A 20,782-nucleotide genomic window follows, 5' to 3' on the forward strand; every position below is an offset into this window, starting at 1 on the left:
AGCACATAAGAGCCTCAAAATGAAACATTAAAAAAAGGCACAAACGCATATCAATTCATAACATGTTAAAACAATCTAATTAAAAGACAGACCTATAGTAGATTATTGCTCTGGAAAACACAGAAACAGGCATTAAAATCTCAAATCTCAAGCACCATTGCAGCATCTCATTAAAGGGACATAATGGGACTATAATGAGGATTTAAAGCTCTGGAGCCAACTCACCTGATGATTACACAAACCTTTTGTTCCTAGTAACAGCTTGAAGCCGACGTCTCGGACACCATATGCTGCTATTAAGGCTTTAATGATCCGGGAGCAGGTGGGCAGATTGTGGGCGACATTACCGTCTGTCATGATGGCAGGAGAAGAGGTGACAGCGGTGGAATTGCCAAATTCCAGTTAACACTTGTCAGCAGTGTAGTTTGCATCACTGGGTGGACAGTGCTTCAACAGCGTGGCTCTAAAAAGAAAAATCACACTCTATGTCTGCGGTTATCCTTTACTGCATACAGTCCAGCTCCGCAGTATAAAAGCGAAGTCATCGTTCCCCACAAACAGACTGATTGATCTTTTCCTTCACGTCATTCACAGCTCATTCATTACAGACAAGTTTACAAAGCAACAAAGGAAGCCAACTCTCTCTCAGCTGATTAATGATCATGAATCCTGTATAAGAGATTTTAGATTCACTCAGACATCAAAATACGACCTGGATACGTGCAACTTCAAGCTGTAGCCAGTGAAGAGGACAATATTTGATTACTTTCAAAATTATGTTTATTAAATTTAGAAAACACCATTTTTGTTAACAGTTTCATACCAACAGCAGGAAAGAAGTGAAACTGCAAGAGAGACGAAGATGGGGCCTGGGCCAACCCCTGAGTTAAAAACCACTTGTCTTTCAAAAGCTCATCGGTCCCTATGCGTTTGCTGTCTGAGGAGGGCGTCACCTGCATCTAACCTGGCATAGACTAGAAGAGAGAGTCAGTGTGGTAGTCAACATCTCAAGGTAGAACACCAAAAGAAACGAGACATAAGAAAAGTCTGGACATCAGGTAGAAAAGTTGATTTGCAAAGTCACTTTTCAAGTGGAGGTTGTTTTTTTTGTTGTTGTTGTTTTTTTTCCTGCCAAAATATACCAAGTATGCAAAATTAACATGTAATTAGGTTGCCAAACCATGTTGGTATGTAGGTTTCATCACGCAGATGTGGGAGGCGGGGTTCTGCACAGCTTTAGGGGATGTGGACTTGGGGGGGTAATTTGGGATGCAGTACAGATGTTGTCCATAAAGGAAGTGCAAACAAAGTCTATAAGGTGTGTTTGTTGAGGGGGGCTGTCGGGGGGTGGGGAAGGGTTACGGGGGTATGAGCGGAGTAGGGCTCACCCCCTTTGCTCATCAAGGTGCTGAAAGCGGCGACTCTCTGGAGGGTGAGCCCGACATATCATCAGGGGGGAAAACTGTGAGTGTGCAGGCTCGGATCCCCCCCAGTGACTCGGGCAAGTCGAAAACTTTGTGCCATTCGTCTTTCTCGGGGTCGTACTTCTGTACTATTTCCACCATGCACCTATTGTTCCACGAGTAGCCGCCCACCACGTAAATCTTATTCTCAAACACGGCCACGCCCACGTCGCTCTGACCTCGCAACATGGCGGCGATAGGTGTCCACAAGTCGAGGGCGGGGGAGTAGTATTCGCAGCTGAGGACGTCGTCGTAGTCGCTGGTGCCCCTGAAATGATTGCCTCCGATCACGTAAAGACGGTCGCCCACCGTGCACATGCAGTGGAGGCCGCGAACTGTCGTCATGGGCGCTTTCTGAGTCCATTTATCGGCATCCGGGTCAAAGCACATCAGCTCCTTCTGAAAAGTGTCGTGAGTGATTCCACCTGCAGCAAGAAAAAAAATATAAAATGAAACAAGAGCATGGAAATTAGGGCTCAAGGCTCATTAGTTGGGAAAAGCTGTCACTCAGACAGATTAATGACTCGTTCGCTCAAGTCAGCCAACCTTTTTATTCATCTGGGCAATGTGGAGCATCAGCCAGCTCTGACGCTGGAAGGCCGCACATTAAAAAAAAAACAAAAACAAAAACAAAAACAAAAAAAAAAAAAGACCTCTGACTTCTCTTTGATCCCCTTTTTCCACACCTTCACTCGAACCCACCCGCCAATTTGCAGGCTAAACACTGATTTCACAAACCGAGGTGACATCAATAGCTTTTCAGCCTCTTTTCCACAACATGAAATAATGCTGATGAGGAGCGCTCAGTACAAAGTGGAACACCATTACAAAGCGTCCACGCATGCACGCGCATTCACGCAAACAGTCTGTAGACACCGCAACACACAATGCTGAGGGAAAGTGGGGAAGGAGGGAAAAAAACACAACCAAAAAAAAACAAAAAAAACAGGACATGTCTACAGGGAAGGCTTAAAATAAAGAGGAACACAATCCCAGCATGCATTTGGGTGGAAGCCAGCCTACCCCTCCCCCCCAGGCAGATTGACTAGGAGCAAATCCAGTGAAGATTTGCATAGCACGCCGAATACAGGCAGTAACCCTCTTTTCTTGCTGCCCAGTGATCGTGCGCTCGGTTTATTGTTCAGGCCTAAGCCGTCTATTCAGCTGCCATGACTCAGATCTCTGATGGAGCAACCCCTTAGCTGATCAGGTTCAAAGATGGCCTCACCATCCATTTTCCTTATCCAAGTAGTCCACGGAGCAAATCAGCTATTAAAACCCTGACAAGAGAACAGTGCTGGAGTCAAAATAGCCTCCTTGTAATACCTCTCAAGGGAGTGTGCTGCTATTTTGATTCAGTTCAATAGCTTTGGCCTTTCCCTAATACCATAATGTCTGATCAGTTTTCCAGTATCTTTGTCTAATCAGCGCCATTAGAGAGACACTAAGAGCAGACAAGATTTTGCCAAATTGATCCCAGCTCTGACAAACTTGCCGAGGAGCTTTTGCCCTTCCATAGGCAGCTTAGGGCAGACTGCGATATTGTTCATAATGTCTGCTACATATGCCCTTGTTTTACCACGCCAAAACATTTCCCTGCTCAGCCATGCAGATATAAAACAACTGCAGAGTCCCCTTGTAAAACCAGCAACCTGGTTGAATCAGTGCCAACATATGTGGGACTCACAGAAATGATGTGAAATAGACGGGGAGGTGGGGAGGGGGCTTAGCAGATTCCAAAAATACCCCATAATGAGTTAGAGAGCCCATATGTAACGATCTATGTATCCATGTATTGATTAGCGTTACTGCAGAGTGGTTTAAAATATATGTAGACTGACATTAACATACAAAAGGCAGCGCAGGCTTGATGAAACCAGTTTTTACTTTCTTCTCACTTTTCAGAGTGGCTTGAAGAATGGAGAGGTTTGCATTTATGGCCTCTGTGTCATGCAAAATACTTTCAGTCACTTGCGTTTCTCCATTGAGCATAATCACCCTCTTGAAGTCGTACTGTCAAGTTCATTTTACAGCCGTATGACATCTCACTCTGACTATTAGTCCCTGCAGGAATATGAGCTCTAAATGGCTCCCCTGTTCCCTCTATTCACTATTCCTGATAAAATAGACAGTTATTTACTCTTGAGGTGAGCAGCAAATTGAAATTTCAGACAGTTATGAGCCATTATGGGTCATCACTTCTGGGTTTTAAGTCATACAATGAAATTCAACACACTTTCTCTTAAGGTTTTAAGCAGAAGCCCCTTATTTTTTTAAATTCACTTCATAACTCCACACAAAAAAGGCAGAGGAGCTACGCTGTAACCGTCTTAACCAACACCTCCATTATATCACGAGAGCAGCAACTATGTCAATACGACCAACATTTCATATGATTCAATGTGGAGCCATCACAGGACATCACCATTTGGAAACCTAATATTCGTGAGCACCGTCAGTTCTCTGCACTGAGCCCAAACAGACTTCAAATGCATGTTCAGCACAGATGAATCAAAGGTGTGAGGAATGATTAGCATAAATCTGTAAGTGTGAAAGACAGTGTTTTTAAATGATGTAGCGAGTTCAAACATACAAATACCTAGCAGACTGTCAGAAATAAGAAAAAATATGAAAAGGAATCTTTCTTAACCATCTTTCAAATGACCACTTTCAACTATTTCAATTTATCCAAACAACTTTGCAGGCCAGTACAAGCTTAGTGCAGAAATGTCACTATTAATGCAAAGAAATTAAATATAAACACACATGTAAGCTAAGAATCAAAAAGCACATTCAGCCCAGCAGATTTTTACACTAGAAAATATCCTGATCTGAAGGAAGCACGTCCATATATTGATCAGTTTTACTGCGAGACGGTTTAAAATAAATAGACACTGACATTAAAATAAAGAGGCTAGAAAGGGATGATGAAAGAAAATGAAAAATCTTGAGCTCCAATTTTTAGCCTCTTCTCACTTTTCAGAGTAACCTGAAGAAAGAAGGTTTGCAGTACAGAACCATATCCATTTGAGATTACTGTCAGCTCTCACTGACATTAAATGCATGTTCAGCATAGATGAATTAAAGCGGAGAGTACTTTAGATTTTTAAAATATAAAATGTCCCGATTAATATAAATGATCAAATATAATCATCTTTAATGGAGGAAAAAAAATAAAAATCTCAACCATGAGATTTACATCAACATTTTTTTCTTTACATAAAAACACCATTAGCAGACAACTAGCGAGTTGTGAAAACCTCAAAAATCCCCAGTCAGTGAAGCAACAATCACACACAAATCATCAGAACACTCGGAAAAAGTGTAATAGTAAAACCAAAGGGTCTTAATCTCTCGACAGGAATGTGGACCAGCAGCAGCGTTGCTCTGTGCCGTTTTCAGTGCTTGTGTCTGAACTCTGTCACACCACTTGAGCCGTGATGGTCTGTGGGCTGAGTGCATTCGTCAGGCTCATCCAGCTGACAGAATACCTTCAGACAGCGCAGCAGCACAGCCGGAGAATGTGACCTGATGTACTGTGACAGCTAGACACAGAAGTGCACTCTAGCTCGGGTCACCTTGCACAGCGCGACTGTAACCTCTGAGACCGCGGACGCTACAGCAGGGACTCGCCGGAACAAAACTGCACTAATGGGTAATGCTTGTTTACCTGTGCCGTGGGCATTAAAGGCACTTGAAAACACGCTGTTGTGTTATAACCCACAGCTGTACTCAGAAAACTGCCTGACCAGCTTGATCGTGTAACGCAAGCGTTCATTTTCCCTGACACATATTTTCAGCTGTCACAGGTGCACAGCCAGCTGTTACAATAGCAGAATTTACAAGACTGCTGAACTGTGATTGATTGTATCTCTGAAACATGAGACCAACACACAAACGTACACACACACACAAAGGATAAGCCATTAGACTATCAAAAAGTGGAAATAAACGCTACGAAGTGGAAAGTACTGCCAGGGGCGAAGCGATTCATACAGCTGGCTACCAGCAGATTAGCTCAGGCCGTGACCGTTTTGTTATTCATCATTTCACTTTAGTTATATTAAAAAGTAAAATGTGTGGCTTTCATCTCGGCTCCACTCTAATATTAGGTCTGCCAAATCTTGTGATCTGTGTGATCCCAAACATGCCCCAGTTCTTCTCCCTGATAATGTGAAATATTAACTAATTAAAAATTGTTTATATAAACCCTGATAGTACTCATGTGTGGAGGTAGTCCTTAGCTTTTGGCCTCTTTCCAGCACGTCAGAGTTCGGTGATATAAAAATCAAATCAAAGGGGCTGCATGTACTTTTAATGTGGCAATTTTTTCCAGCTAAACATGAAAGATAACTGGAACCAATGTGATAGAGAATGTGAGGTGCCTTCTGTAGGACCATCTAACACCGGCAAACATTTGCAGGTCTGTGGATTGAATTCACGGCTTGTGTGCACAGTGATCACACTGCTGGATCTAATAAAACTGCATGCAAGCTGGTCAACACCTCAGACTGTAAATTGGTTTAATACTGCTGCTAGTATATTGCTGCTAGAGAGCATTTCAATATTTTATTTTCATTAGCTAAAGTTTCCCAGGTGGCACTGTAAGTACAATATGCGTTTAATGCAACTATGTAAGTGTTGGTGTTCATAATGTATTCATATTCAGGAGGATTAAAGGATCAAAATACCAACACCATTTCCATTCTGATTGTTACTTCTATCTCCCCTTCTATATATATATATATTAAAAAAAAAAAAAAAACAATGCTGAAAACCATTATCTATTTTTTAAAATATTTTTGCATAAAACAATTTTTTTGCTCATGTGTTGCAGATGGATCATAGTACCCATGGCCAGGAGGGATTATTACAGTCTCTTCTGTGTTACACCTCCTACACAGGCTCTAGTCCTCTACTTTGCTCCATCCTTCCCAATCCCCCTCCACCACCACCACCGTTCCCCATCTTTTGTAGCACCTCTCTGGATTAGTCACACTAAGAAACTAGGGCTCATCTCCATACTGCAGGATTTGTTTTCCGTCGTATTAAGTGAACAAGTGCCCAGGTGTCACCTAAAGAGAAAGTACTGGCTGGCTGAAGGCCCAATTCTCAGTGTCCGCCATCTGCCCTAAGTGTTGAACCCTCGCAGGCTCCAAAAGCATGCTCAGCATAGATGAATAAAGTGTGAGGAAAGATTTGCAAAAGTCTGGAAGTGTGAAAGACACTTTCTTTATATGAAGTTTGAAAGATAAAAACACCTAGCATTAACAGGCTGTCAGAAAAATCCTGACTCACATATAACTCCAGAACTCTATGTACGGTTTGTCTAAAATGAGATACTATTGTGACCCCACCTTGCAGTTCTATAACACATTCAGAGAATAAAATTTATTGCTATTGTAACTTTAAAACATGCAATTAAAAAAAAACAACTCTTACCCAGTCATGCAACATTACGTCTCTATTTATTTAAGCCGATAATAAACTCAAAACTCCCTGGAGCCACTTACCTGAAATATACATATAACCACCGTACACCGTCCCAGCGTGGCCATAATGTGGCTCATTCATTTTGGCAACGTATGTCCATTCATTTGTCCTTGGGTTGTAGCACTCCACAGTAGCTTGAAGAAACAGATGAAAAAAAGAGAAAAAAAAGACTGTATTAGTAGAAAGTAGGTCAAGACACAACTAAGGAGGACAAACAGCAGCAAATGAGGCCTTGGAGGGTCTCAGCGTGGGAGCTAAAACAAGGATTTAAATAGAGAGTACACATCCCCACCAGCTCTGAATGCACTGACTGTGCAGGAAATAGTGAGATTGTTCGAGCTTTCATCTTAAGGTGTCTGATGGTTCTATAAAATATCAGAGAAATCAGAAAGGGGACCTTAGGGTTCATATCAGATGCTCACAGGCTGATAATTGCTGGCTGGGAACCCCAAAACCAGCCAGCCAGCCAGGGTCCATCAACATGTATGATCACTGCATTGATGGAGAAGGGTAATGATTTACCTTCACATCAAACACCACAGTTTAACAATGCAGAATCACACGTTTCCATTTCACTAGAGCTTGTTAACATTTATGACAAAGATTTGTGAACTACTAAGAATTACCAGAATTTCTCCATTTATTATGGGTTACAGTCCCATAATTCCCCTGTTGACTTGCTCCAGGCTTCCTGGCAAATAAAATGGGTTTCACCAGTGGCTGATCTGTTTCATCATTTCTGCGTTCACTATATCTGGGATCCAGTTTTCGACATTTCTGGATTGAACTTGCTGAAGAAAGTATTTGAAGTGAGGTGCTCCAATTACGGAGTCTGGAAATGTAGGTTGTAGATGAGCCAATCCCCATAAACATGCTTCAATGAACTTTCACAGAACCTCAGAAGAGTGCTACAGGAGTACACTGAGCTGGGAAAGGCTACACAGGTATTTCTAAAGACATGAGTGAGGAAAAATTCTGAACAATCAGGACTGTTGCTCCACTTTCCAGAAGCAGCTACCTGCAAAAATTACAACTGAGACAGTTAAGCACAAACAGACTTAAATACAGAGTACATCCCAATAGAAACGGTGGAAATGAGCCCAACGTTACCTGCAAAACGAATCTCTACAACCTGCTTAAACTCTTTTCATTCCTGAAACAAACACCAAAGCTGTAAGGCATAGTGGAGGTGGTATCATTATTCAGGGATGCTTTGCTACCTGAGGCCTGGGTGCCTTACAATAGTGTAGGGAAGAATGAATTCAAAATTTCCATCCATCCATCCATTCGCTTCTGCTTATCCTTTTTCAGGGTGGCGCGGGGGGGGGGGGGGGGGGCTGGAGGGCTGGAGCCTATCCCAGCTGTCTTAGGGTGAGAGGCAGGGTACACCCTGGACAGGTCGCCAGTCTGTCGCACTGCTAAATTTCAATGAAGAAATTTCCAGGGCAGCAGTGCATTCCCTGAAGCTTTGAGAACGCTCGGTGATGAGAGAAAACAATAAACCCAAGCTCACAAGAAAATCAGCGTCACAACAGCTTTTATAGTCTGAATAGTATAAGCTTGTGAGTTTTGTTCAATCATATCATTATAGAAATAGATAAAGATTTTTGTTTAGTGCAGTCCTTCAAAATTCCTCCTCATTTTACAAGACTCATAAGCCACTGAAGTATATGGGGTTATAGAGGAGCTCCTGTTAGTTACTCAGCTCAGGAGCCGGTCTTTTCCAGCCTGCACTGTAAATGATTAAACCATTGTGTTATTAGTTCACTCACATTGTGTTTCTTCATAAATGAGTCAGAACAAATTTAAATGTATCATCAATAAGTTTAGAAATCCTGGTAATCCAATGTAGTTCACAAACTTTTGGTCATCTTCTATAGTTAACAGATTTACAGGCAGTTTGTTTTTGGTTTTTTTGTTCCCTCACAAGGATTGTGAGTCACCTCTGGACCAGCTGGATAAGTCTCACCAAGGAAATCAGTGGATACCTAGGTCTGCTTGCTCAACGACTATTATCAAAGTGACCTTCAGCAGTATACAAACTCTCACACCAACTTGATGGAAATAGCACAGTTGTGCTGACCGTATCTAAACTGCAAAGTTGCTGAAAATGGAATTCATCACAAGCAACTTCTCAATAAAGAAATTATAAATTGCATTTAAACCTTGAAATGTATTCAATGTATGATTTTCTTCTGTAAGCTGGAAAGGTCACATTTGTAATTAGCATGGATTTTTTTTCTTTCTACAAGTTCTTCACCACAACAATAGAAATAGAAAATAGAAAATAGAATAATAATTTTAAAAACTGGCAGCTTGTGGTGACATACAGCGAGACCTGTACATTTTGCTTCTTTTTCAATTAAAGCATATATAGGTGCCTGATGCAGTCTTATTTTTATATTAAAAGACTGAGCTGTTATTGTGCAAGAGCTATAAAAGGGTTTACAACATGGTGAACTAGAATTAGTAAGTACGTGCATCTTTGTTACATCCTTTTGAAAATATAAAAGCAGCACAAAACTAAAATCCATGCAACACTCAGGTCTGCAAGTATATTCTAAATATTCGTTTCTATGTCGTGAAGATTTTCTTTTAAAATCTAGGCATTTCTGACGTAACAGAAAAACCACACCCTCGTGATCTACCCAGAGCAAACAAATATAATAAAAGGGGCACATCCAGAAAAACATGGAGGCCTAACCGCATGCAGTTAAAGGGCAGTGAAACGTAAAGAAGGAAGAGGCAGCTGTGTAGACTGACAGTGAACTGGTGCTGTGTTTTTTGGTCTAATTATAACCCAGACTGCTTCCACAGTAGCCTCTCTCTGTCCACTGCAGCTACAGAGCTGAATTTAAGTACTGGGTGGCACCTCTCTGTGGTCTACAGTTGGTGCAGAGATTGCAGATTGGTTACTCAGCATCAACAACCAAATTACAAAGACTAGATATAAATGTATAAATACATCTGTTGGCTTTTCGTCTTTCCACCAGAGGGATGAAATGTGAACCAAAAAGCTTGTAAAAGCATCAGTTTACTGATACAAGTTGATCTGATATGACCCGCTTTTTTTTTTTTCCTTCCCTTTTTAATCACTGAAAACGCCACTGGCAACATGTATCCACCTCTTTATTTAATCCTCCCTGCAGGCACAGTTTGTGTGCCAACTTCAGCTGTATCTCATCACCTACAGTTCAATGTTATGTACCTACCACAGCTCTGAACAAATAGAAACACTGTGACTTTGTTAAGACTGCATCAGCGTAGGCTGTGGCTTTGTTGTATTGCACTGCAATTTATTACACGGAGAGAGAAAAAAATCTAAACTTATTTTATTCATGATATATTATGACACCCTAAACAACACCTCATCAAAAACCATGACACTTCTCTGAGGCTGCGATGACTGAAATTGATTCTGCATGTGCTGAAATGCTTTTGTAATGGATTACATTCGATTGGGAGGGTGTTTGTGATAATGTGCCCATCCTCTAAATTTTATTAAATTACACACACATTATGTGTGCGACATGTTGAAACAGCAAATGATGTGTATGCACGGCTCTTGATTACTTGGCGTCGGTATGCTTGCAGCCTTATTAAAGCGCTCATTCTTTCTCACACTGCTCTCTCATATTAAAAGTGTAAAATCTCATACAATATTAATTAAAGGCCCCTGTTGTTGCTTAAAAGGAAACAAAAGCAAACAAGTGGGGGAAATAAACTCACCAAGCTCCCCTGCAGCATTCCTTCCACCGACAGCGTAGAGGTGTCCCTTGAGTGCACTGAGGTGGAAGAAGGTACGTTTCTCATTAAGGCATGCCACCTGGATCCATTTGTTGTAGCGAGGGTCATATCGGAACACCGTGTCCACTGCTGTTTTGCCTTTGGTGTCGTAGTTGCTTTGGCCACCCACAACATAGAGAAAGTTGCCGATGACCGCAATGCCGTGTTGGTAACGAGGTGCGTCCATGGGCGCCAGCGCCTTCCATTCGTGAGCCCTCTCATCAAAGAGACGCAGCTCCTTGCTCACAACAAGCTGCTGGCGCAGAACACCACCCAGAGTGACCAGGTGGGCACTGTCTGAGCGGATGGCTGTCCGTTCTGACTGCATAACTGGCTGCATGTAGGGCATCATTTGGTAGTTGCTAGCTTCCAGGAGAAGGTTGACACAGGTGTTGTCCGTACGCATAAAGTCCACAGTCTGCACGTGATTGATGAGATCCTGCGGGTTCATGAGAGGAAAGCGGATGTTCTTCATGAGCTTTGGGGCATAGTCCATACGGCTGTCTTCAAAGCGTAGCCAGCGGCAAGCCGCCTTGAACAGGTCCAACTCAGTGCAGTGTTTTAAGCTGTTACTGGACAGTACAAAAGCCAAGCGTTCAAATGGTAGCTTGACAAACTCCCCCGTGCCCAGCAATGAGGGAAAGTTCTTCAGGATGAAATTGTTGACGTATTTATCCACCTCTGTGAGGTTGTATGTGTTGGCAATGCGTCCCACTTCTACACAGTTGTCCAGAGAAACCTTGACAGAAAAAAAAACAAGTAAAAAATCTTGGAAAGCTGCAAGTAAGCGTGAAAAGAAAAGGATGGATGTAGCTTACAGCCCTTGGAAAGTAAAACAAACTCTTGGCCTACAATTGGTCATTCCTTTAGTTGTATAGAAATCTATGGAAAAATGTCCTCAGTCCCTTGCTCTGTGAATTTACGGGCCTTTTGCTAGTTTCAAGTCCCAGTGAATGAAACATAAATGAAAGAATATGCTATGATATTGACTAATTCTCAGCTCAAGGGAAAGAAGTCTCATTACAAAGAATCAGTGCTTTAGCAATTTAACACACAGCAGATGTCAACTGACTCTGCTGCTTTTGTCCATTTTATATCACTTTAAATTTAAAAAACGTGGGTTTTCAGACAGTTGGCAAGAAAACCAGCTTTAATACACCTTGATAAATTTATCAGTAAAAACAGATTGCTGCACTGCATTAAAGAAAAAACAAGTACATACATTTTTAAACACTTTGCTGTCAGCATTAATAGTCACTGCATGATAACTTTAGCTAATGAAAGCAGGCAGACATATTAACAGTTGAAATTATAATTAAAAGCTGATTTCTCTTGACTCTGTACAACAAGCACAACCCGTAAACAAAATTGTTCTTCAAACGTACTTTTTCTTCATTTAAAATAAGTCTTTGGTTTTTTGCTCTTACCCTGCCTCACAGGCATGCTCTCACAACTTTCCCACCAGTTCAAATCCAAAATATTCAGAATCAAGATACTTTTTTAATCCCTGATGAAATGATGTGGTCACAGTCAAAGACACCAAGAATAGTAACTAAACTAAAATATATTAAATTAAATTAAATTACAAAGTTAGAAAATATAACAAAACAGCTCTAATAGATACAATATTTTGAAATCATAAATATCCAAGTACATTACACAAATTGAATATATGTGGTTGGCATTGAGGTGGCCCTCTTGTCATACTCTACTTTGCTATTTTCTCTGTAGAGGATGTGCAAATAGTAAGAGTGTGCAACTATTGCAGCTTGTACTTGTGGATTAGATGGAATTTGTTTAAAATGACACAATGTTTATGAAAAAAAGTTTCAAATTTTATATCCAGTTAATTCAGACAATAAGCTAACTTAAAAGCTGCAGGATAGCTGTAAAAACACAACTTTTGTGAGAATTTCCTTACCCCAGAGATGAGAAAGACCTTGCAAAAGTCCAGCACTGGAAGGATTTGTAAGAAGCTGGCTGCCTCAAGTGTGTCTTGCAGATTCTCCATGTTGAGTGACAACTTTGCCGTGTAGATAAAGTCAATAATCTTCTTGAGGCCTATTCGGTTTACTCCATGCAGCTTGATACACATTAAATCCTGTTCTTTCATTCCACCTGCACCAGAGGAGAGTAAGGGAAAGAAGAAACTAACTGAACATATAGTATCTTTATATGGTTCAACTCAGATAGTTTTTTTTATTCAAAAGAATAAAAGCTAATATATGCACACGTCACGTAGATGCAAATGTCAATACCAATGTTTTTACAGTCAAATGACTTATGTCACCAAGAATAGTAAGCATAAGGGAGCACTTTTGTTCAACATTTACACTCAGAGCATTCCCTTTTCACTAATAAGCTAACTTAAGGCTGTTCGATATAACGATATATATCGGATGACGATTTAAAAACGTCTATCGTTTCATTTTACGCTATCGTTTGTTTCGTGGTGTCGCAAAATAAACTGTTTACGGCAATATTTTTTCATCGTTTTGATGGTCACTGTAGTGGCTATATTAATTTCTTAAAAGTTCTCTCTTTCTCTTATATTTTATATAACCACACAACCACACTACAGATGAACAAGCGCCTGTTTTTATGCATTTATTTTAGCAACAGCGACGGTAACACCTTCACGTGTCTGCTTGTTTATGTTCCACATAAATCTTTCACAATAAAGCTCAAGATCCTGTTGAGACTTTTCAAAATAAACTGAATCACGTGAAAGAGCAGATTATTTACGGATGAGAATTTAAAAAAAGAGCCGCCAGGTGCTAAAAAATAAACCTTGGACTCAACCGTTAGAACAGGTTTTCCCCCGCAGCACACCGTGTAATAAATACTCACAAAAAAAAACGGCGGCCTTTACAACTTATGTCTAAAAATGTATAGTTTGTATAGACTCCAGCTACATGACCCGCAGCTGGAAACACTTTCTGCAAGTCGAGCTGCCCGAGATTCACAGAATTTACAGAAAATGTTACATTTTTGTGATTTATATCGTTATCAGACAATAGAATTCTTATATCGGGATATGAGATTTTGGTCATATCGCACAGCCCTAAGCTAACTCATTAGTAAAATAAGACAAAACAAAAAGCTTTCCTCTGTTCCGTTATATTTCGCAAGCTAATCTGGACCAAACAAAGAAAAAGAAATTCATGTGCACTGCTCATCATATAGAACGTAATGTTACTTGATGACAAGTTGCCCATCAAAGCTTGAGTCATGAAAGTAAACACCTACGGGTTAATACAAGATAAATTCAGTGCAGTAAGGTTGCGTTCTCTGACAACATCTGTGCTACTCGTTTTCCCTGCGTCAGATTAAAAGCTTTCAGTTTAATTGCCCAGATATCTTTGTTATCCGAAAGTGAACGAAGAAAATTTTTTGCAGTCTGTTATTCCTGAAAATACCACACAAACACTCTCTATGTACTTAAAAAGAGCTCAAGGTTCTTCTGCCTCTGCATACAGTGCACAAAGGCAAGTAGGTCATTTATATTCATTGCCAGCACAAATGACCATGAACATGAATGCATAACAATGGCTCAAACAAGCTGGTTTTATAATATGAATATATGCTCAGTACTGGAGGGATGAGGGCACAAGGTCAATTTGAGTAATTTATTCACAATGCAAAATTCTAGCAACATGACTGCCACTGTGTAGAAACAGAAATCCTCATGAAAAGAAAGCAATTTAGTGGAAAATACAGAGATATAGAGTACTTAAATGCCTGTGCCACTGTCACAAATATCACAAAATTCTACATCATGGTTTGGCTGGAGTAAGGGCTTGTAGACCAACCTGTGAACATGGCTTTGAAATAGTCGGAGGAGGAGGCCATCATTGCACGGTGCACAGGAAAAGCTTCATCACAGTCGCCAGCCACCAATGTGACATCACAGAGCAATCCCTCTATCCTCAGCTGGTCAAATCCCTTAAAGAGGAAAAAAAAAAAAAACATGAAAGAGAGAGAGGTTTGTTGCTGACCCTGAGCTTAGAGCACCTGAACAGCTCTGATTTTACTCCCAAGAAGAAGATCTCGGCTTAGACAAAGCCTGATGAAAAACATCAATACTAAAACTTTCAAATACGGCTGCTGCCAAAAAAGGAAAAAGCAGTCACTGCTTTAGGGCTCAACACAATGAACTTGTATGGTTCAGTGAGGATAAAAACAAAATGCCGTCAGCAACGGCCTGTCAGACATGAGCTCATGGACCTGAAATGATACGTGACAGCACTCTAGTCTTGAGCTGGAGCTGACCGACTTGATTGTTGCCTTCATATTTTCTTGGCTTTCTTACGCACAACTGGTTCAAAGTGACATGTTTAGAATTACAGGGATTTTTTTCTCTTGTTGGCATAGAAACCTGATGCAAAGTTACAGCTAAAAGGCACTACCTACACTAAACATGGGCGAACACACTTTAATTCATAAGTGGATATTGCACTTATTCACCCAACGCCTGATTTCACAACCTACCAGCTGACTACCACTTCTGATTATGGTTATGGCGGGTTGCACTAAGAATGTGCAAGCCAAAAACCGCCTTGAGGCGACAGTTACTGTGATTTGGCGCTATTTAATAAAACGAAATTGAATTAAACAAAAAAAAAAACAAAAACCTGTATAACACATACCGACTCACAACCCCTGCAATAATCAGTGGGCGGGTTTTTTGGTGGATGCTTCCAAATGCACCACCTAATTGAGACTAACAGATTCTATAATCAGGGTGTACGATCACATCAGGCTAGAAAAATCATTAGCATTCCCTTACTGTGCTGTGGCAGCAAAAGATTAATGAGCTGCAAAAGCAGCCAACGGCCATTCATTTTCAGTGAGAGCCGATGACGAAGGACAGTTATTGCTGTTGCAGCAAACAGCATGATGCCAGCACTCACTTGCACAACTTTAGGCTGATCTTCACTTTGCACCAATCAGCGGTGACATGCCAAAGCTGCCACCAACTGTAACATTTATGCAGCTTCCTGACTTTTTTTTTTTTTTTTTTTTGGGGGGGGGGGGTGTGTATGTACAAGATGAGTGAGCTTTTGTTATATTTTTCATCAACAGTAAATCAGGTTGCGCTCACCCCTTACATCAAATTACATAGACACCAAATCCCAACTGTTTTGGATTATTACTGAAACACGAGACGAGATATTAAACTGTGCCCAGGAATCCATGGTATCAATTCCCTTATGTTGTGTGATACCGCAATGTTAACAGTTTTTAATCTTCAAAGAAATCCAATTAAAACAAATATTCAACATCTTGCTGGCCTGCAATCTGCAAACACCTGTGAGCAGAGCTATAGAAACTACTCACGAGATCGCCAAAGAAATGGTAAGGCCAAACATTAATGTTATTATCAGACGAAGGTGATATTTGACTCTACACTTTGTTTTCTCTATGTTTCTGCACTCTCACCTGAAGAACCACGGAGCTGTGCGTGTTGCTTGTGAAAAATCGAGTGTTTCCAGTCTTTGATGCCTGAAGGTGAGCAGAGATGCCCATATCACCATAGCCCAGAGCAACTTTCATGTGAGCGTCGTCGTCCTCCACGAGGGATCTAATAGGAAAAAGGAAATAAGTTTTTCTTTTTTTTTCTCTTTTTTTAACTTCAAATGGGTAGCAAATGCACATTTCCCTCTAATTTTAGCTTCTGGAAAGTAGGACAGATGCATTTTCAAAGTGACACTGCTTAAGGACATTTTGGGCGGCGGTAGCTTAATTGTTAGACTGTCACCTAAAAGTTGTAGAACTGCAAGACTGAATCAGCGAGGGAAATTGTGGCAAAGGAAGTGAACGAGGTACAATGATCTTCCCGAAGCTCTAACCAACCAGACTCCAGCTCTAGGCCACTCCCGAGTCTTAAAAAGCTGCTCATGAATTCCATGAGAATATACTAATATGCAAGAAATGTTTCTCCATAATATCAGTAAAACATTGTGAAATACCCAAGGCTGACATTGCATCCGTTCTAACTTTTGTTAATTAGCACTTAAATGAACATGCAATGATATGCACTAAACATTCTGTGGAAAAAAAACAAGCTTTGAAATCCCAATGTCATATTCACAGCCTTCATTATCCTCTTTAGTTGTATAGATGAACAAGTTATAGGCACATATGTCTGTGTCACACCACCAGCACTAACATCAGCAGGATCTGGCATGAATATTCAACACGGTGCCAAAATGACCTCTGCCCTAATTTACATGAAATGTGATGTGGATATTTGCTGTAGCCACAGTATACGAGCCCTTTTGCCAGAACTGAAGATTTCCACTTAGGTGGATGTGGTATAACGGTTCAATCCCAAGCTCCTTCTGTCCACCTGTCAAAGTGACCTTGGACAAGAGGCTAAACTCCTAATTGGTCCCAGTGGTCAGGAAAGCACCGTGCCTGGTAGATTCCTGCCACCAGTGTGTGCTTGTGAACAAGACACAGACAGGATAATATCACTATATAAATGGAGACATACACCATTTATATATATATTTTTGTTGTTGTTTTGCATAATGTCTGAGCCATTTATCCTTTCGTGGATCCTACACAGTAAGAGTCCTCTGGGAAATCTTGCAGCAGCCGTCTGTGAGAAAAAAGTCAGCGCCGTGGGAGCACGATAATTTAGCATTTTGTTATAATCTATGAATGTGTAAAAGGATGAAAATTCAGATACAACTACGACCTCGACATGTGATGTAATAGGGTGTAAAGTCCCTAACTGCTCCATAGAGGGTGAACATGGAAAGACGGCAAGTGTGACTCAGATCCCCAAGGCAGATACTCTCGGGATACGAGTACATTTTGTTCAGACAAAACTGACATTAGAGAATGAAGCTCATTTGGGTACAAGAGCTGTGGATCAAAAGAAGAACAATACTAACATTTGCTATCAAGCAACACAGCTCTATAGTGTATATCATAAGCAAATCATTTGGATTGCTTTTCTACTCCAAGTACCAAAAACAAAACAAACACAAAAACAAAACAAAAAAACAGCTGACTTTGGCGTTAACAGTTCGCAAAAGAATCGGAAACACCTGTCTTGCATTTCTAGAAAAGCAAGAACATGATGACAATCCGACAATAAAAACAATGATGTGATTGAATAAGGGCAGTTGTTTTAATGGGAAAGAAACAAAACTTTCTTTGCCAAGTCTGCGTCCACAGTAGCCAATTAAAAATCTGTATTTCTAACACAGAATGAAAACTAGGCTTAAAATATTATTTCTATTCTCCATGCACTATATTGAGATGACATAAACAGCAATTAATGTGCAATTGGGGCCTCAAACAGTGTTAATTTTCAGACGAATACTGGCCTGGTTAGAAATCCTTTTTTTTTTTTTTCACCCCACAAAAATGTCTGGCTCAGCATAGAAGTGAATTTGCGTCTTCAAACAGACCCCATAAGCAGGCAGCGCTTGTCAGATATACGAGACTAATGGAAGTAATTTGAAGTTCTTGTCTGGCTGAGCGCTTGATTTTTTAAAAAATTATTTATTTATTTTTTGTGGGTAGTGGAGTGGTTTTCCCATTTGTGAGTAAATGTTCCCTGTGCTTTGATGGGCTGTTATTCAACATCACTGAATAAAACATAGCTTTTACATGTTAATAAAAAGGCTGGGTGAGCCGCTGAGTGTCACGCTCTTCTTTCATATGTATGAAATTAAATTAATGGGGCATATTTAGGTGGAGGTAATATTTTAAAATTGCTTCACATTTAAACTGAAAAACAGTTTATGTCTGTCCCAATAACAGATAGATAAACATACACACAGGAGGGTGTACAGTTATTCTTTTTAAGTATACGGAAAACTACACACCCACAATGAATAATTAAAGAACGCTCTTGATATTGAGAGTCTAAATATGTCTGTTTTCTACTTAGCAGCAATATTCGTATAGCAACTCTGATCACAGAAAAAGGGAGCTGCTCAGTCTAATAACCAATCATCTAGTCTTCAGATTTCCTCAGCATCTCTAACATGTCTGGTTTTTACTTAATCATAAATAAAGAAAACATAGTCCCAGCTGGTAAAGTAAGTTGGGAATATAACACTTGCCTCCGTCTGCATTACATGCATATCTATTTTAAGACTGATCTCATATAACGTTATGTACATCAGTAATAAGTAGGCAGAACATTGCTTATGTAAATTGTACATCCATTAAAGCTTTTGATGCAGGTCTATTATAGGAGTAATCAAGTGTGATGGTGTGTTCATCTGTTACATAAAGATTTGGTAGCACAACGTGGTACATCTGATTAGAAGAAACGAGATAGTTAAAGCTAGGTATTTTGCTGTGATTCTAATTCTTCAGGACACTGAACATGTCATGAAAAAGAAAAACACTTTGATGACATCTCTTTTGTGGGGGGAAAGAAAAAGAACAGGGGAGAACTCGGGTTTTTAAATCTGCCATCTATTTGTATCATCTCCCCGTGTCTGCATGGATTCTCTCTGGCTTCCTCCCACAGTCCACAGACATGCAATTAGTAGAGATGGACCGATCCGATATTACGTATCGGTATCGGTCCGATACTGACCTAAATGACTGGATCGGATATCGGAGAAAAATAAAAAATGTAATCCGATCCATTAAATATCACGAAAGCACCTCACAAAACTTGCAACACGCCGTAACTCACCTCAGAACGTTAGCATGTCAGAGCAGTATGCATCACGTGATAGAGCGGCTGTGGCATGCGGGACCTGTCGGTGGTCTGGATAGCATTTGGAGCTTCGCTAGCAACCCGGCATTTCATCTCCGACAAAGTTATCCCCGAGAGAAGTAAAGCAAGTGTGTAAGTCCATCTCTGAATGTTTGTAAAGCATTCCTGCGTTAAGCTTAACGAGCGACTGCCTCTCGCTCTCCGGCTGCTACTTCAATCGTGAAACTGCTTAAATGATCAGCTGATCGGCTTTTCTGTCGCGACTCCGTCTCTCTTCTTTGTTTTTGGCCCACTTTGCACCAGAAAGAGGAAACCAGCGGCTGAACAACAGCAGCACGTTTAAGCTTGATAAGCTGTTGTTAGAATTTATTTAATATTACTTTCTACTCGAGGATCTTTTTCTACGTAGCTGACGCTGGTAACTGTGCAGGGGCGGATCTAGCAAAGTTTAACCAGGGGGGCCGATAGGGCATTAACTGGGAAAAGGGGGCACAAAGACATACTTTTCTTTCTTATTCTCATTTAAAATGTCTAGCTTTTAATAAATAATTATCTGACACACAAAGTTTTAATTTGATGTAAAATGAATAGAAGTCAATTACTGTATATAGTGACTATTAAGTCTAATATATATACCCTAGTAAGCTATAGTACTTTTTCCTTTGGGAAGGTACCATCTGTGCAGTCTGCAATTTTGTTGAAGAAAGATGTTGAATCTATTTAATATTTCTTGAAAAATAATTGATTTCTGTGCATTTTTTTTTTTCACACTGCATCAAATTAAGGTTGATTACGTCGATTAAGCATCATGAGGTGGCGCGTGAGGGGTGGTTCCCTATTTTTTATTTATTTATTTTTGTTGTTGCTGGGAGTTGGAACCCTATTAGTTAGGTTGCTTAATATTTACGCTAAGTACTCTTTAAAATACCAGAATAGGGAGGATGGTGTAGGTCTAAGTTTATTAGATTGATCAGTATTGCTGAACTATGAAATATTTTTTTTGTATACAGGTATAACAGAATAGCTTTAGTGTAGTTGTTGTTTTAAACTTGAGTATGAACTTGCAGACTTGCAAAATGCAGCAAGATATTTTAAAAAACAGTTTTGTTGATTAAAAAACACTATATCGGATTCATATCGGTATCGGCAGATATCCAAATTTATGATATCGGTATCGGACATAAAAAAGTGGTATCGTGCCATCTCTAGCAATTAGTAGGGTTAGGTTAACTGGTGATTCTAAATTGCCCACAGGTGTGTGTGTGTGGCTGTCTGTGTTAGCCCTGGTGACCTGTCCAGGCTGTACCCTGCTCTCTCTGCTCACCATATGGCAGCTATAATA

The 20,782-nt window shown here is 40.3% G+C and overlaps 1 protein-coding gene across 5 annotated transcripts in view; it reads right to left on the reverse strand.

Moving 5' to 3' along the window:
* Positions 1–737: 737 nt before the first annotated feature.
* klhl13 (kelch-like family member 13) overlaps positions 738–20,782 on the reverse strand; it is a 44,059-nt gene continuing 24,014 nt past the window's right edge. For 4 of the 5 annotated variants that reach the window (XM_085470050.1, XM_085470053.1, XM_085470051.1 and 1 more), the window contains 6 exons: positions 16,185–16,326; positions 14,555–14,687; positions 12,664–12,860; positions 10,686–11,481; positions 6,977–7,090; positions 739–1,888 (listed from right to left, as the gene is read on the reverse strand). In XM_085470050.1, the coding sequence (XP_085326176.1) occupies positions 1,401–1,888; positions 6,977–7,090; positions 10,686–11,481; positions 12,664–12,860; positions 14,555–14,687; positions 16,185–16,326 (1,870 nt within the window). In that variant the 3' untranslated portion in view covers positions 739–1,400. Of the gene's footprint in view, positions 1,889–6,976; positions 7,091–10,685; positions 11,482–12,663; positions 12,861–14,554; positions 14,688–16,184; positions 16,327–20,782 lie in introns of all 5 variants that reach the window. The other variant, XM_085470048.1, reaches the window with a different exon arrangement.

Source organism: Copadichromis virginalis, linkage group LG10, assembly GCF_057382275.1.
Source record: "Copadichromis virginalis isolate Kocher_CV1m ecotype Utaka linkage group LG10, C_Virginalis_male_GT1.1, whole genome shotgun sequence".
Lineage (NCBI taxonomy): Eukaryota > Metazoa > Chordata > Actinopteri > Cichliformes > Cichlidae > Copadichromis > Copadichromis virginalis.